This window comes from Struthio camelus, chromosome 16, assembly GCF_040807025.1.
Source record: "Struthio camelus isolate bStrCam1 chromosome 16, bStrCam1.hap1, whole genome shotgun sequence".
Classification (NCBI taxonomy): Eukaryota; Metazoa; Chordata; class Aves; order Struthioniformes; family Struthionidae; genus Struthio; species Struthio camelus.
In genome coordinates this window covers 1,228,949-1,245,455 of record NC_090957.1, presented here as the reverse complement: position 1 = coordinate 1,245,455, position 16,507 = coordinate 1,228,949, and the positions used below count along the sequence as shown (strand labels likewise).

Here is a 16,507-nt window from a genome sequence, read left to right as displayed (position 1 = left end):
GGAGATGGGATGGGGATGGGGACGGGGACGGGGACGGGATGGAGATGGGGATGGGGACGGGGATGGCTCCAAGCTCCAGGAACCAGCATGGAGATGGGGATGGGGATGGGGACAGGGATGGAGATGGGGATGGGGATGGGGACGGGATGGAGATGGGAACGGGGATGGCTCCGAGCTCCAGGAACCGGTATGGGGACGGGGAAGGGGATGGAGATGGGATGGGGATGGGGAAGGGGACGGGGATGGGATGGAGATGGGGATGGGGACAGGGATGGCTCCGAGCTCCAGGAACCAGCATGGGGATGGGGATGGGGCCGGGGCCGGGATGGAGATGGGGACGGGGATGGGGATGGGGATGGGGACGGGGATGGCTCCGAGCTCCAGGAACCAGCATGGGGATGGGGATGGGGAGGGGGACGGGATGGGGATGGGGACGGCGAGGGGGACGGGGATGGCTCCGAGCTCCAGGAACCAGCATGGGGATGGGGAAGGGGATGGAGATAGGATGGGGACGGGGACGGGGACGGGGACGGGATGGGATGGGGATGGAGATGGGATGGGGATGGGGACGGGATGGAGATGGGGATGGGGACAGAGATGGCTCCAAGCTCTAGGAACCAGGCACCGGACTCCAGGCTTGGGCATGGAGATGGTGACGGCTCCAGGCTTGGGAACAGGGATGAGGATGACTCCGGGCATGGGGATAACTCTGGGGAGGGGGACGGCTCCGGGCACCGGGAAGGGGATGGCTCTGGGCTCCAAGCGCGGGAACGGGGACAACTCTGGGCACGGCGATGGCTCTGGGCACGGGGACAGCGACGGCTCCGGGCGCTGGACGTGGCGTCGGGCACCCCAGGCCTGTCCTCCAACGCGGCTCCGCTTGGGACAACGGCGTCGCGGCTGCCGGGAGGGCCGGGGGCCGCGACACCCCCCCGGCCGCCGCGCACCGCTGTTGGCACTGGTGGCTCCCATTAAACCGGACCAAACGCCGCGCCGGGTCACCGCGTCCCTGGGGATCGGGGCCCCGCTGGGGTGGGGGACACTGGGGTCCCCCGGGGTTGGGGACGGGGGATGTCGGGGCCCCTCTGGGGTTGGGGACAGGATGGGGGATGTCGGGGTCCCCCGGGGTTGGGGACGGGGGACGTCGGGGTCCCCCGGGGTTGGGGACAGGATGGGGGATGTCGGGGTCCCCCGGAGTTGGGGACGGGGGATGTCGGGGCCCCTCCGGGGTTGGGGACAGGATGGGGGATGTCGGGGTCCCTCCAGGGTTGGGGACAGGATGGGGGACGTCGGGGTCCCCCGGGGTTGGGGACGGGGGATGTCGGGGTCCCTCCGGGATGGGGACAGGATGGGGAATGTCGGGGTCCCTCCGGGGTTGGGGACAGGATGGGGGACATCGGGGTCCCCCGGGGTTGGGGACAGGATGGGGGATGTCGGGGTCCCCCGGGGTTGGGGACGGGGGATGTCGGGGTCCCTCTGGGGTTGGGGACAGGATGGGGGATGTCGGGGTCCCCCGGGGTTGGGGACGGGGGATGTCGGGGTCCCTCTGGGGTTGGGGACAGGATGGGGGATGTCGGGGTCCCCCGGGGTTGGGGACGGGGGATGTCGGGGTCCCTCCGGGATGGGGACAGGATGGGGAATGTCGGGGTCCCTCCGGGGTTGGGGACAGGATGGGGGACATCGGGGTCCCCCGGGGTTGGGGACGGGGGATGTCGGGGTCCCTCCGGGATGGGGACAGGATGGGGAATGTCGGGGTCCCCCGGGGTTGGGGACGGGGGATGTCGGGGTCCCTCCAGGGTTGGGGACAGGATGGGGGACGTCGGGGTCCCCCGGGGTTGGGGACGGGGGATGTCGGGGTCCCTCCGGGATGGGGACAGGATGGGGAATGTCGGGGTCCCTCCGGGGTTGGGGACAGGATGGGGGACATCGGGGTCCCCCGGGGTTGGGGACAGGATGGGGGATGTCGGGGTCCCCCGGGGTTGGGGATGGGGGATGTCGGGGTCCCTCCGGGGTTGGGGACAGGATGGGGGATGTCGGGGTCCCCCGGGGTTGGGGACGGGGGATGTCGGGGTCCCTCCGGGATGGGGACAGGACGGGGAATGTCGGGGTCCCTCCAGGGTTGGGGACAGGATGGGGGACGTCGGGGTCCCCCGGGGTTGGGGATGGGGAATGTCGGGGTCCCCCGGGGTTGGGGACAGGATGGGGGATGTCGGGATCCCCCGGGGTTGGAGACGGGGGATGTCGGGGTCCCTCCGGGATGGGGACAGGATGGGGAATGTCGGGGTCCCTCCGGGGTTGGGGACAGGATGGGGGACATCGGGGTCCCCCGGGGTTGGGGACAGGATGGGGGATGTCGGGGTCCCCCGGGGTTGGGGACGGGGGATGTCGGGGTCCCTCCGGGGTTGGGGACAGGATGGGGGACATCGGGGTCCCCCGGGGTTGGGGACGGGGGATGTCGGGGTCCCTCCGGGGTTGGGGACAGGATGGGGGACGTCGGGGTCCCCCGGGGTTGGGGACGGGGGATGTCGGGGTCCCTCCGGGATGGGGACAGGATGGGGACACTGGGGTCCCCCAGGGTTGGGGACGGGGGATGTCGGGGTCCCTCCGGGATGGGGACAGGATGGGGACACTGGGGTCCCCCAGGGTTGGGGACGGGGGACGTCAGCCAGCTCTTTGCCCCCCCCCAAGTGCTCCCATTCTTCCCAGTGTCCTCTAGTCCTCTCAGTGCTCCAGTGCTCCCAGTATGTCCCAATGCCCCCAGCTTCGTCATCCCCCCCAGTGTCCCCAGTATCCCCCATACCCCCAATCCCCTGACTCCCCCAGGGCTCCCAGTGTCCTCCAATGCTCCCAGCTCCCCCCAGTCCCCCCAGTGCTCCCAGTGTCCTCCAATGCCCCCAGCTCCCTCCAGTCCCCCCAGTGCTCCCAGTGTCCTCCAACGCCCCCAGCTCCCCCCAGTCCCCCCAGTGCTCCCAGTGTCCTCCAATGCCCCCAGCTCCCCCCAGTCCCCCCAGTGCTCCCAGTGTCCTCCAATGCCCCCAGCTCCCCCCAGTCCCCCCAGTGCTCCCAGTCCCCCCGCCCGCAGGGCGAAGCGCTCCCACCGCCGGCCGCCAGGGGGCGGAGCGCGCCCGCCCGGCCCCGCCGGCCCCGCGCATGCGCCCTCCGCGCTCCTGGCAGCGCCCCGCTCCGCCATGGCGAGTGAGGGCGCTTCCGGGAGGCGGTGGCACGTGACGGGGGCGCTGCGCCACCGCCTGTCATGTGACCTGCGGAGGCGCCGGCTGCGAGGTGGGGGGGGCTTTTGGGGGCCCTGGGCATGGGGGGGTCGCCATGGGGCTGGGGGGAGCCAGAGGGGGTCTGGAGGGGTCCCTGGGCATGAGGGAGGCCTGGGGGGGGGTCGCCATGGGGCTGGGGGGAGCCAGAGGGGGTCTGGAGGGGTCCCTGGGCATGGGGGAGGCCGGGGAGGGGGTCGCCATGGGGCTGGGGGGAGCCAGAGGGGGTCTGGAGGGGTCCCTGGGCATGAGGGAGGCCGGGGAGGGGGTCGCCATGGGGCTGGGGGGAGCCAGAGGGGGTCTGGAGGGGTCCCTGGGCATGGGGGAGGCCGGGGGGGGTCGCCATGGGGCTGGGGGGAGCCAGAGGGGGTCTGGAGGGGTCCCTGGGCATGGGGGAGGCCGGGGGGGGTCGCCATGGGGCTGGGGGGAGCCAGAGGGGGTCTGGAGGGGTCCCTGGGCATGGGGGAGGCCGGGGGGGGTCGCCATGGGGCTGGGGGGAGCCAGAGGGGGTCTGGAGGGGTCCCTGGGCATGAGGGAGGCCTGGCGGGGGGGGGGGTCGCCATGGGGCTGGGGGGAGCCAGAGGGGGTCTGGAGGGGTCCCTGGGCATGAGGGAGGCCTAGGGGGGGAACAGGGGCATGGTGGGGGGGAAGACCTTGGGGCACCCCTGGGCATGGGGCTCTGGGGGGGTCAACATGGGGCTGGGGAGGGGACAGAGGGCATGTGGGGGGCCCAGGGTGTGGGTCGGGGGGGGAGGTCGCTGAGATGCTGGAGGGGGTCCTGGGAATGGGGGTAGGGGGGCACCCAGAGGACATGGCGGGGGGAGGCTGAGAGATCTGGGGGTCACCGTGGGGCTGGAGCCGGGGGGTGGGGGGCTGAGAACAGGGTGGGTGCAGGACATGGGGGAAGGAGGGAGGAAGCACGGGGCGGGGGGGGGGGGGGGCAGGAAGGCCAGGAGGCATTTGGGGGTGGGGAGAAGCCACGTTTCCCCCCTTCCCCCCCCCCCCCCAAAACGCCACCCCCCCGCCCAGGGTGCAGCGGCGGGGGCCATGGCCGCCCCCCGCGCCGAGACGGTGGTGCCGGGCGAAGCCTCGGAGACCGATTCGGACTCGGAGCTGTACGCGGCGCCGGCCTGCGCCGCCCTGGCGGGGCTCAAGGTGCCGGGGGAGGCCTCCGAGACGGACACCGAGGAGGAGGAGGAGGCGGCGGCGAGGCCGAAGGGCCCCCTGCCCGCCCCGCACCTGCCGCCGCTGGTGGTGGAGCGGAGCCCGGAGGTGGCGACGGAGGAGAAAGCGGCGCCGTGGGGCGGCTCGTTGCTGCAGCAGCGGCTGCTGGAGGGCAACGCTCGGCTGCGGGGCGACGTGGGCAGCGCCCTGCGGCAGGGCTACGCCGCCGCCGCCCGTCACCTCGGCGCCTTGGCTGCCCCGCTGGGCCGGGCTCAGGCCGCCGTGGCCGGCGCTTCACACAGCCTCCGCCTGGCCCGGCGAGACCTGCGCGCCGTGGCCGCCACCGTCGACATCGTGGCCGGCTGCAGCCTCCTGCCGGACATCGGCGGCCGGCTGCCGGCCCCGTAGCGCTGGTGGGAGGGGGACTCGGCGCCGCTGTAGCCGCCGCGTCACCGTCACCGGCCTCTGCCGCCTGTTCCCCCCACCCCGAACCTCACCTTTTTTTTTTTTTTTTGGTTTTGTCACCCTGCTCGAGGGCTTTGTTGAAACGGGGCAGGAAATAAAGCCCCGCCGGGGTGGTGGTGGTGGCCTGGGAGATGCTGTGACGTGGTGGCGTGTCACGGTCACCGTGGCCCTTGCTGTCCCCTCCCTCGCCATGTCCCCAGGTCGCCCTCTCCATCGCCTTCCTCCCGTGTGCTGCGGCCCTGGCAGTGTCCCCAACTGTCCCCAAGCCCAGGGCCACCCTCTGTGCCATCGGTCCAGCTAGGCCGCGTGTCCCTGGCCGTGTCCCCTTTGGCCCCAGCCTGGTGCCACCCCTCCCAGCCCGTCCTCTTCTTCCTCCAGCCACGTCCCCTGTCCCCAGCAGCAGCCCACGGCCCGCCCCCCTGCCCACGGGGGGGACACCACCAGCGGTTGGTCCACACGAAAGGTTTATTTACACGGGGATCACGCACCCCACGCCAACGGGGCACCCGGCTGGTCCCCCACGGGGCCACCCAGAGGAGGGGGGAGCAGCTCAGAGGCGCCCCCCAACCCCCTTTTTCCAGGCACTTCAAGGTGCCCCCCCACCCCTTCCACCAAGGCCTTAAACCCCCCCCCCGGCCTCTTCCGGGAGGGTCCGGCCCCGGCCTGGGTGTGAGTGTCCCCCCCACCCACGCTGAGCGGGGCTGGGGGGGGGCGAGGGGGGGGTTACGTGCGGGTGTCCAGGTTGTTCATGTACTCCTGCAGCGCCTGCAGCCGGGCGTCGATCTCCGACAGGTCGGCGGCCGGCTCCTCGTACAGGTTCTCTGCGGGTGACGGAGGGAGACAGTCGGCAAAGAGCGTCCCCCTCGGGGCGGGGGCTCGCGCGGTGACGAACCGCAGCCAGCGCTGAGCCCAGGGGACGAGGGACGGCCCCCTCCCCGCGGCCGGGCTCACCTTTCCCCGCGCGCCTGCCCGAGCTGGGCGTGCTGGCCAAGCGCGTCTTGTGCCCGGCGGCGCGAGGAGCCTGGAAGGAGACGCGGGAGGTGAGCGGGCGCCGGCGCGTCCCTGCCGCCGGCGGTCACCCCGCTGGGCGCCAGCTCCCCGAGCGGCGGCGAACTCGGGCGTCTCGGTCTAACCTGCGTCTCGACCCCCCTCCCCTGCCTCCCCCCATCCCGGCCAGGAAGCGGAGAGGGGAGCCGCGAGTCCCTCGCTTCCAGCTCAGGGCTGGGACGGGGACGATGCCGGCGGCGCCGCGGAGCCGCTCACCGAGCTGGGGCCGTTCCAGGACGAGGAGCTCAAGGGTTTCCTGGCCCGCGCCGCTCTCCTCCTGCCCCTGCGGGAGGGAGGGAAGCGCGATTCGGTTCTGCCGCCAAACCCAGGCGTCCGGCTCCCCTGCCCCGAGCCCGGCCGCGGTCCTCACCTGAGGGGCGCAGGCTCCGAGTACTCATCCGCCTCGCTGCCCGAAGTCACCGCCGAGCGCCGGCTCCGGACGCTTTCGGCTGCGGAGAGAGGCGGCAGGAGCTCAGAGGACGAGCGCCCGCCGGGTGCCTCCCTCTCCGCGGGCTGCGCGGCACCCCCGAGGAGCCGGGGGCCACCCCGCGGCCGGCGACTCACCGGACGAGCTGCGCCCGCGGCTCCTCCCCGGGCTGTCGCCGCCGCCGAAGGTGGAAGCGCCGCGGGCCCAGGAGGCGGGCGGCGCGGGGCCGGCTCCTCGCCGAGGCCGCCGCTGGCTGCACCCAAGGGAGACGGCAGTGAGAGGCGCGGCGGGGAGGGGAGGGAAGGGAGCTGCGAGGGCTGGGTGGGCTCAGCTAGGACCAGCGTCTGGGGACGCTCCTAAAAGCTTTTCTGCGTTGGAGAGCGGACGGTCGAGAGGATCAGGGCGGCTTCAGCTCGGAAATGGGGCAGAAAGGAGGGTTTGGGGGAGCAAAAAGCCGCCTCCGAGCGCTGTGACTAGCGGCAAACGCCGTCAGCTCCTGCGCGAGAGGCGCCAGGACTTACTTTTTCAGCTCGGCCTCCTTCTGTTTCCGCTCCTTGGCCTTCACGAAGGCGGTGGGGTCGAAGCGCGGCGGCCGGGAGCCTGGCGGAGACGAGACGAGGGCGAGAGGGCGTCAGGGCCGGGCGCTGCACCTGGGATGTGGGGCGAGCGGTCGCACCCCGCGCCCGCGGGCACCCGGCTCCCTCACCTGCGGGCGAGGGGGACCGGCGCGGGAGGCGGCTCTGGCTCCCGCCGCGGCTCTCCCTGGACGTGGAGCGCTGGCGAGGGGGCGGCCAGGCCCCGGCGCGTTCGCCGGAGCTGGAGCGCCGCTCCTCGCGGGCCTTGCCGTGCCCGAAGGCGCGGGGGGCGGCCGAGCGGCTCTGCGGGGTCGGGCCGGCGGGCGACGAACGCCTGCGGAGGGGGAAGGGAGCGGTGAGAGGGCGGCCTGGCGCCGAAGCGGGACGCCCCCAGGGACGGGGGACGCCCCGGCCGCCGCCGCGCCTCCCCAAGGGGAAGGGTCTCGTGGCAGCGCTGGGGGAACACGGCTGCGTCGCTGTCTTCGCCTCCGGAAGGCCTGGAGGCTCTCAGCTCTGGATCTGCACCCCCACAAAACCTGGTCTTTGCTCCCTGAAGGTCTCCTAGCCCCGTCCTGCGAAGCAGCAGGCTCCTTTTCCGCCCCGCTTGGCTCGGGGGACTCCCGGAAGCAGCAAAGGGGCCGGCGGACGGCGCGCTCACCCCTTCTTGTACAGGGCCAGCTCAGCGGCGAGGCTCTTGACGCGGATCCGCAGGGTCCTCTCCGACGCCTTCGCCTCCGCCAGCTACGCAAGAGGAAGGATTTGCTCAGCCAGCTCCAGACCAGGCTCCCCGCTCCTCTCGCCCAGCCGCGTCGGAGCCGGCAGAGCCCGCCACCCCGCACCTCCTGCCCGCAGCGGGCTCTCGGGGGCTGCTAAATACCCGCCGCGTCGTGCCCCAGGGGCGGCGCTGCCGGAGGAGAGCCGTCGGCGGGCTCCGGGGAGAGGGGCGCGAGCCCCGCGGCGGCGCGCAGGCCCACCTCGCTGGCCAGCTGCCGGTTCTCCTGCAGGCGCTTGCTGGCCGCTCGCTGGTGCTTGGTTTTTTCCCTCAGCAGCTCCTCCTCGAGGCTCTGCACAATTTTCTTCAGGATCTTCACCTCCTTGGCGGCACAGCTCTTGGTGGCGAGCCGCATCTCCTCCTGCAGGCCCAGCACCACCGACTCCACCTCCTGCTTCTCCTCCAGCGTCCGCTGCAGCCTGGCCGGGGAAACAGGCTCCGGTGAGGGCCGGGGAGCAGCCTCCGGCTCGGCGCCGCCCGGGCGAGGGCTGTTTTCCGCACGGAGCTGCCTCTGGAGCCGCTCTGCCACGTCCCAGGGGAAAGGGGAAAAGGAAACTCGTCTCTGCTCCCTTGGGGAAAGCGGCTGAGCTCCCCAGCAATGCTGTTATCGGGGGTCCTGAGCCCTGTTTTGGGCATTGGGCTCTTCCCTGAAAGCTGGGGCAAAAGCCAGGGGTGTCTTCTGGTTCCTTCCTCCTCACTCCAACAGCAGGAGCTGGAATAGGGACCCAGGAGTCCTAGCCTCGTACCAGCAGGCCCCTGCTCTCTCCCACCTTGCCACGGAGTCAAGCACCGGCCCCGAAACGGACCCGCCGCCCAGCGCGCCTCGCAGGCCTCTGCCAAGGCACGGAGCCAAGCGGGGCGGTGGGAGCCCGCTCTCGCGGCCGTCCCCCACTCACTCGTCCCGCAGCCGTCGGATCTCGGCGTCCCGGAAATCCTTGCCGGGTCTGGCCTTTAACAGGGCCAGCTCCTCCTTCAGCTCCCGGATCACCTTCTGCAGCGCCACGGGGTCGGGCTTGCCCACGTAGGGCAGGGGCAGCGGGTAGTGGATCCTGCGGGGAGGCGCGGGCAGCGGCGGTCAGGAGGCGCGCTCGCGGCATCGCCCCCCGCTGCGGCCTCAGCCACCGGTCTCCGTTACCTGTCGAACTCCACGGAGTAGATGAGGATGAGATAGCGCTTGGAGCTGAGCGGGGAGGCCTTGACGGCGGAGGGAAGGTGCCGGGGGCCCACCCCGATCTTCCTGCTGCGCAGGGACTCCAGGTCGGTGTAGGTGAGCAGGTCCAGGCTGACGGACTCGCTGCTCTGGGGAGGGGACAGGCAGGGACTCGGTGGGACCCCGGCGTCCCCCAGCCACGCGCCGCGGCGAGGAGATACCTCGCGCCGACGGGCACGGGCTGTTTTTTGCAAGCCGCAGAGGACCACGGGCCCTGGCAAGGAGCCGGCGAAGTCCTGGCGCCCAGATCCCCCCCCGCAAGGCCACGTGCCACGAGTTCCGCTGGCCTCACCTGCGTCAGCGCTGACTCCAGCATGCTGCAAAAAATCCCAAACTGCTTGAAGTTGCCCGTCTTGTGAGTTAGATCCTCGATGACTGGGCAAAAAAGGAAAAGTCATCAGTCAGCAAATGTCTGAGGTCAAGACAGGCCCTGAACGCACCTGAACCCAGGAGTTCTGCTCCAGCCACTGGTCTCCTTTACCCAAGCAAAGCTTTGCTTTAAGCATTGTATCCCGCTCCACTTTTGGAGCAAGGGGAGGAAATGCTCCCGCTGCGCCCTTCAGGCCGCTCCCCTTCGGGAGGGAATTCGGGTGCCGTGCCTCCCTCCTGGCAGCACTCACAGGCAGCGTCGAACTCCCCTCTCCACTGGTCGGTGGTGAGCCGGTCCTCCACCTCCACCTCGAGCGCGTTGCCGTTCACCGCCATGCGGACGGCGTGCTCGCCGCCCCGAAACACGTAGTCGGCCTGCAGGCACTGCAGCTTGGCCATGGCACGGCTCGCCCCAGGTGTCCTGCGGAGACCGGCACGCTCAGGAGCCGCCGGGGCTGGGGGGGACACAGCGCCGGAGCCGGGGGGGACAGAGCCTCAGGGAAAAGGGGGACCAGGCATGGGCAGCTCCGACTTGATTTCAGTTTCTGACTTGGCCAAGCACCCTCCTGCGTCCTGGGGAGGGGGAAAGTGGGGGGTCGAGAGGGGAAGCCAGGGCGTTGGCAGGAGCGGTGGGCAAGTGGGGGAGAACGACGCAGGTCACTGGGGCAGGGGGTGTTGCTGGGGAAAAGCCAACAGATTGGCATTTTGGGAGGGGTGAGGGAGAAGCTAAGGCTTTCTGCAGGAAGGTGCAGGAGGAAGCCCAGGGCAAAGCAAGGGGAGCAGGAGGGGGCCCCAAGGCACCGATAGGGAGACTGGGGGGGGGGGTCCCAGGGCATTTTGGGGTGGGGGGGCCAGGACCTCGCAGAGGGAGACTTCTGACAGGGATGGGGGGAGCCTTGGGCGTTGCAAGGCGCAGAGGAAAGCCCAGGGTATTTGGGGGAGGGGGTTGGGAACGGAGGGCATAGAGGAGGGGACACAAGGCTGGGGGAGGGCTGCATGTAGGGGGGCAGTTTGAGCAGGCTGGGGGCAACACAGGGCTCTGAGGGGGTGAGGCAGGGGGGAGCCCAGGGGGTTTGGGGAGGCTGTGGGAGGAAGGAAGAGGGGGCACCCAGGGATGGGAGAGAGATTTGGGGGGGGGGGAGAGAAGAGATCCTAGGGCATGGGGGGGGCTTTGGGGGGCATGAGGGAAGCCCAAGACTTGGGGGGGGCCTTAAGGGGGGGAAGAGGGGAGCCCAGGACTAGAGGGGGTGTTGGGGGGGGGACAAGGGGAAGGCCAGGGCTTGGAGTGGGTACGGGGGGGGGCACAGGGGGGAGTCCAGGGCTTGGAGGGAGTTGGGGGGGGGGGAAAGGCGAGGCCTAAGACTTGGGGGGGCCCTTTGGGGGGGTCTAGGGGGAGCCTAGGGCTTGGGAGGGCCTTTAGGGGGCCTGGGGGGGAGCCTAGAGCTTGGGGGGGGTCATCGGTGGGGGGAACCCCCAAAATGGGCCCGTGGGGGGGGGGGTCCCGGCCGTCGCCCCCTTCACTCACCGCCCGCCCGCCCCGCTCCTCCGTCGCCTCAGCCTCAGCCCCGCCTACCGCGGCCCCTATCTCCACCCCCATTGGCCGGCCACCAACCGTCTCCGCCACTTCATTGGCTCCTGCCGCTGCCTGTCACCGCCGCCGGTGACACGCCTCTTTCCCGGCGTCGGTTAACGACCGCTCCTCCCCACCCCGCGCCCACCTCGCGCCAGCCTTCAGCTGCTATTGGCTGCCAGGCCGTGCCCACACCTCCCCCCCTCCCCGCCTCCACGGAGGCGATTGGTTGCCGCTGCTGTCAGTCATCCGCTTTCAGCGGGGAGGGGGGAGGGCTCTGTGGCGCCGCTGGGTGGGCGCCGCGCGCGCTGCAGGAGGAGCCGCGGGGCCGCGGGTTCGATCCCGGGGCCCGGAAGAACCCGCCCCCTCGCCGTGACAGCGCCGGCCCCGCCCCCTCCCATTGATAACGCCGAGCCTCCTCCCCATTGGTAGCCTCCGAGGCCTCGCCCCTCCCCTTGACGTCGCCGAGCCCCTTGACCCCTCGTAAACTCCAGGCACGGCCCCAGCCCCATTGATAAAAACAAGGCGCACCCCGCCCATTGATAACTACGAGGCCCCGCCCGTGCCCATTCATGCCCTAATAGGGGGCACAGCCAGCAGAGAGGGCCTGGGGGAGGGGATTACGGATCGTGGGGTGGGGAGCACAGACCGAAAGGGGCCCCGGGGGGGGGCACAGACCCTAGGAACCTCAAAACAGGTTTATTAACCAGGACAGGCCGGGGGGGGCAGGACCCCCCCAGCCCCGCAACTAGACCCCCCTCCCCAAGGCCCCTGAACCCAGCGATCTTCCTAGCCCCACCCCGTGGGGCTCAGTATCCAAAGGTGTCCCACCCCCCATGCATGAGTCCCCAGTTGCCTCCCCAAAAGGGGGCCAAAATACCCCTGAAATGCAGAATACCCCGCCCAAAACGAGGCTGGGGGGTACCCCCCCCCCAAAACACAAAATATTCTCCTGAAATGGGGCTAGGATGGAAAATCCTCCTGTAAAATGCAGAGGACTCCCAAAATCGGGGCTTGGGGAGTGGGAAATAGCCCCCAGAAACTCAAAATATCTCACGCTCAAAATGCACAGTGGCCCCCAAAAAGCAAAATACCTCCCCAAAATAGGAGTGGGTGAATCCCCACCCCAACGGGCCTCAAACCTCCCCGCCCCCCTTGTCCTCTTTCTTGCAGGAGCATGTCCGTTCATCTGTGGGTCTGTCTGTGGGTCAGTGGGTCCATCCATGAGTCAGCAAATCCACCCACGGGTCCACAGGTCCATCCATGCGTCCATCCATGGCTCAGTTGAGCCCATCCATGGGCGCATGGGTCCGTCCGTGGGTCAGTGGGTCTGTCCATGGGTCCATGGGTCCATCCACGGGTCAGTGGGTCTGTTCACAGATCTGTGGGTCCATCCGTGGGCCTGTCCTCGGGTCTGTGGCTCTGTCTGCGGCTCAGTGGGTCCGTCCACAGGGCCACGCATCTGTTCACAGATCCATCTATGGGTCAGTCTGTCCATGGATCCACCCATGACTCAGCAGGTCCATCCATAGATCTATGGGTCTGTCTGTAGGTCCACCCATAGGTCTATGGGTCCATCCATGGGTCCATGGGTCTGTCCACAGATCCATTCATGGGTCAGTGGGTCCATCCATGAGTCCATGGGTCTGTCTGTGGGTCCATCCATGGCTCAGTGGGTCCATCTATGGGTCTACGGGTCTGTCTATGGGTCCGTCTATGGGTCTACAGGTCCACCCATGGGTCCATGGGTCTGTCCACAGATCCATCCATGGGTCAGTGGGTCCATCCATGAGTCCATGGGTCTGTCAGTGGGTCCATCTATGGGTCTATGGGTCTGTCTATGGGTCCGTCTATGGGTCTACAGGTCCATCCATGGGTCCATGGGTCTGTCCACAGATCCATCCATGGCTCAGTGGGTCCATCTACGGGTCTATAGGTCTGTCTATGGGTCCATCTATGGGTCTATGGGTCCATCCATGGGTCTATGGATGAATCAGATGGTCAGTGGATCCATCCGTGGCTCAGTGGGTCCATTCACAAGTCCGTGGGTCCAGCCGGGGACCCGTCCTCGGGTCCGCGGCCCCGTCCGCGGCTCGGCGGGTCCATCCGGGCGGGGGGCGCTCAGCGCGGCAGGCGGCGGCCGGCGGCGTTGCGGCGGCCGCGGCGGGCGGCCGGCCGGGGGGCCCGGTTGAGCGGGCAGTGGCGCAGGGTGTGCGCGGCGGCGGCGGTGGCCCCGCACAGCGGGCACACGTAGCGCCGCAGCACGGGGCAGGCCACGGCGCCGTCGGGGCCGCGCAGCGCGTGCGAGCCGTGCACCCGCCGCGACTCCCCGTTGTGCCGGCAGAAGCTGCAGCCCTCGGCGCGGCGCTGGCCGTCCCCCGGCGACGGTGACGCCTGCGGCGCTGCAGGCACCCTCGGGGACGCCGGGGGGACCGCCGAGGGCGCCAGGGGGACCGCCGAGGGCATGGCGGGCCCCCTCGGTGGCGCTGGGGGGACCACGGGCATTGCTGATGGCACGGTGGGCATCCTTGAGGATGCTGTGGGGACCGCTTGTGGCACCGTGGGGACCGCTGGTGGCACATCAGGCATCCTTGGGGGCATCTCAGGGACTGCCAGCATCGCTGATGGCCCTGCGGACTTCCTCGGTGACCCCTTGGGGACCGCCGATGGCACCGTGGGGACCGCTGGTGGCACATCAGGCATCCTTGGGGGCATCTCAGGGACTGCCAGCATCGCCGATGGCCCTGCGGACTTCCTCGGTGACCCCTTGGGGACCGCCGATGGCACCGTGGGGACCGCTGGTGGCACATCAGGCATCCTTGGGGGCATCTCAGGGACTGCCAGCATCGCTGATGGCCCTGCGGACTTCCTCGGTGACCCCTTGGGGACCGCTGATGGCACTTCAGGAACTGCTGATGGCACATCAGGCATCCTCAGTGGTGCCAGCATCGCCGATGGCCCTGCGGACTTCCTCGGTGACCCCTTGGGGACCGCCGATGGCACCGTGGGGACCGCTGGTGGCACATCAGGCATCCTTGGGGGCATCTCAGGGACTGCCAGCATCGCCGATGGCCCTGCGGACTTCCTCGGTGACCCCTTGGGGACCGCCGATGGCACCGTGGGGACCGCTGGTGGCACATCAGGCATCCTTGGGGGCATCTCAGGGACTGCCAGCATCGCCGATGGCCCTGTGGACTTCCTTGGTGACCCCTTGGGGACCGCTGATGGCACTTCAGGAACTGCTGACGGCACATCAGGCATCCTCAGTGGTGCCAGCATCGCCGATGGCCCTGCGGACTTCCTCGGTGACCCCTTGGGGACCGCCGATGGCACCGTGGGGACCGCTGGTGGCACATCAGGCATCCTTGGGGGCATCTCAGGGACTGCCAGCATCGCCGATGGCCCTGCGGACTTCCTCGGTGACCCCTTGGGGACCGCCGATGGCACCGTGGGGACCGCTGGTGGCACATCAGGCATCCTTGGGGGCATCTCAGGGACTGCCAGCATCGCCGATGGCCCTGTGGACTTCCTTGGTGACCCCTTGGGGACCGCTGATGGCACTTCAGGAACTGCTGACGGCACATCAGGCATCCTCAGTGGTGCCAGCATCGCCGATGGCCCTGCGGACTTCCTCGGTGACCCCTTGGGGACCGCCGATGGCACCGTGGGGACCGCTGGTGGCACATCAGGCATCCTTGGGGGCATCTCAGGGACTGCCAGCATCGCCGATGGCCCTGTGGACTTCCTTGGTGACCCCTTGGGGACCGCTGATGGCACTTCAGGAACTGCTGACGGCACATCAGGCATCCTCAGTGGTGCCAGCATCGCCGATGGCCCTGCGGACTTCCTCGGTGACCCCTTGGGGACCGCCGATGGCACCGTGGGGACCGCTGGTGGCACATCAGGCATCCTCGGTGGCACCTCGGGGACCGCCAGCATCACTGATGGCCCTGCGGACATCCTCGGTGGCACCTCGGGGACCGCGGATGGCATCTCGGGGACATCCAGCCCGGCCGGTGACACCGCCAGCTCGGCCACCACCCGGGCCAGCCCCAGGTAGTCCCTCCAGCGGTCGAAGGGGCGGTGGGGCGTCATGGGGACCCCGGAGGTGGCCCCCCCCCGCACTCCCTCTATAGCCCGGCCCCGGCCTCGGCCCGGCCCGGCTCCGTCTGGCACCGTCTGGTGCCTGCAGGGTTTGGGCAGGGCCCCCGGTGGAGCCCGCCCCCCCCACCCCGCCCCGACCAGCTGATATCGCGATAGGGGGGGGCGGCTATCGCGACCGGAAGGGATGCTTTGCGGCGGGGGGGGGGCGGAGGATCCCGATGCGGGGTGGGTATCGCGACAGGCGCCGCGCGGAGGGTGGGTTGGGGGCGGGACCTATCGCGACATAAAAGAACGAGACGCGGCTCCCGGGAGCGAAGGGTTTATCGTGACAGAGGACGGAGGAACGGCCGCGGCAGCGCACGCGGCGACGAGCACACACACAAGCCTTATATCGCGACAGAGCCGACAGGGGCGCCCCTCCCCCCGGCCCGAGGGGGGGGGCGGGGGAGGGCAAATAAATAGGGGAGGGGGAGGGATGTGCGGGGGAGGGGGGGGGTTGGTGCCTGAACCGCGTCGGCCCTGGGAAAGGGGCCCAGGCGTCCGGGCCCCCCCCCCATCCCCACCGAGAACCCAGGCGTCCGGGACCCTTTCTGCCCCCACCCCGGGGGGGCGATGGGGGTGCCCCCCCTCGGTGTCTACCCCATGGAGGGGGGTCCACGGCCCCCCAAAACCCACTTTAGGGGGGGGCCGGACAGTGCCCCCCCCCCAGCAAACCCCTATTTACAGTGACCGGGGGGGGCAACCCCCCCCCAAAATGAGACCCGAGAAGGGGGGGGTCTCACCCCCCCACCCCAAAATTGCCCCCCCCCAAGACACCCCGCTTAGGGGGAAGCCCAAAACCAGCTCAATGGAGGGGGCGCTATGCCCCCCCCGGACCGCTGCCATGGGGGGCTGGTGCCCCCCCCACCCATCGGAGGGGGCAGTTTTGGCCCTTCTGCCTCCCCCTCCCCCGGTCCAAACCCAAATTCCCCCCCCCCCGCCGCCCCCAAAATAGAGGGTCTCGGAGCTGCCAGGAACGGGGAGGGGGGGCGGACCCCCCCCCTCGCCCCCCCCCCATAGCTGCCCGTGGCTCTAGTGAATTTGGCACTTGCACAAACGGGTCTGACCCCCCCCGTCCCCCCCCCCCCCCCAAAAAAAGGGACCCAGGCGTCCGAGCCGCCCTCCCCCTCCAAATGCCCCCCCAACCTGGCGCTGCCCTTAAAGGGGCCGCAGCTTGTGGCGGGGGGGGGGGGTTTAGGGGTGCCCCCCCCAGCCACCCCCCCCGGCCCAATCCTGGCTAAAAAAAAAGACACAAAGGAAGAATTTGGCACCAGAAACCCCCCCCAGCCCCCCCCCCGCCGTAACCTACAGCAGCGAGCGGGGGGGGACCCCCCCCGAAGCCCCTTTTTTGGGGGGGGGCCCCCCCAGTGCAAGCTGCGCCCTGACTATTGCTTCCGTGCGGAAATGCTTCACATTGGAGATTTGCCCCCCCCCGACCCCCCCAGCCCCCCAAACCCGCCCCCATCTGGGGGGCTACCGAGTTGGCCGCTGGGGGGCGC

General features: G+C 70.1%; 3 protein-coding genes across 3 annotated transcripts; 2 read left to right on the top strand and 1 right to left on the bottom strand.

Moving 5' to 3' along the window:
• Positions 1 to 3,179: 3,179 nt before the first annotated feature.
• Positions 3,180 to 5,090, top strand: BLOC1S3 (biogenesis of lysosomal organelles complex 1 subunit 3). The gene is made up of 2 exons (XM_068910406.1): positions 3,180 to 3,282; positions 4,296 to 5,090. Exon 2 carries the CDS (start codon positions 4,314 to 4,316, stop codon positions 4,836 to 4,838), a length of 525 nt encoding a protein of 174 aa, XP_068766507.1. The 5' UTR covers positions 3,180 to 3,282; positions 4,296 to 4,313; the 3' UTR covers positions 4,839 to 5,090.
• A 115-nt stretch (positions 5,091 to 5,205) lies between these two features.
• CCDC61 (coiled-coil domain containing 61) lies at positions 5,206 to 10,889 on the bottom strand. The gene is made up of 14 exons (XM_068910395.1): positions 10,821 to 10,889; positions 9,547 to 9,716; positions 9,219 to 9,301; positions 8,852 to 9,015; positions 8,613 to 8,765; positions 7,919 to 8,135; positions 7,603 to 7,685; positions 7,076 to 7,278; positions 6,891 to 6,969; positions 6,507 to 6,622; positions 6,313 to 6,391; positions 6,159 to 6,225; positions 5,847 to 5,916; positions 5,206 to 5,716 (listed from the first exon to the last, which is right to left on the bottom strand). The coding sequence occupies exons 2-14, from the start codon at positions 9,692 to 9,694 to the stop codon at positions 5,619 to 5,621; spliced, it is 1,560 nt and encodes a 519-aa protein (XP_068766496.1). The 5' UTR covers positions 9,695 to 9,716; positions 10,821 to 10,889; the 3' UTR covers positions 5,206 to 5,618.
• A 2,440-nt stretch (positions 10,890 to 13,329) lies between these two features.
• On the top strand, positions 13,330 to 14,925 carry LOC138061305 (autotransporter adhesin BpaC-like). The gene has a single exon (XM_068910543.1). It carries the CDS (start codon positions 13,330 to 13,332, stop codon positions 14,923 to 14,925), a length of 1,596 nt encoding a protein of 531 aa, XP_068766644.1.
• The last annotated feature ends 1,582 nt before the right edge of the window (positions 14,926 to 16,507 follow it).

Excerpts from the sequence above, each read along its gene's own strand:
- CCDC61 (XM_068910395.1), bottom strand. The coding sequence starts at position 9,694 with ATGGCCAAGCTGCAGTGCCTGCAGGCCGACTACGTGTTTCGGGGCGGC. Across the intron at positions 7,686-7,918 it reads ACCGGCAGCTGGCCAGCGAG|CTGGCGGAGGCGAAGGCGTC; the intron begins GTGGGCCTGCGC and ends CCTCTTGCGTAG. Across the intron at positions 6,226-6,312 it reads TCGGAGCCTGCGCCCCTCAG|GGGCAGGAGGAGAGCGGCGC; the intron begins GTGAGGACCGCG and ends TCCCTCCCGCAG.
- BLOC1S3 (XM_068910406.1), top strand. The coding sequence starts at position 4,314 with ATGGCCGCCCCCCGCGCCGAGACGGTGGTGCCGGGCGAAGCCTCGGAG.
- LOC138061305 (XM_068910543.1), top strand. The coding sequence starts at position 13,330 with ATGGCGGGCCCCCTCGGTGGCGCTGGGGGGACCACGGGCATTGCTGAT.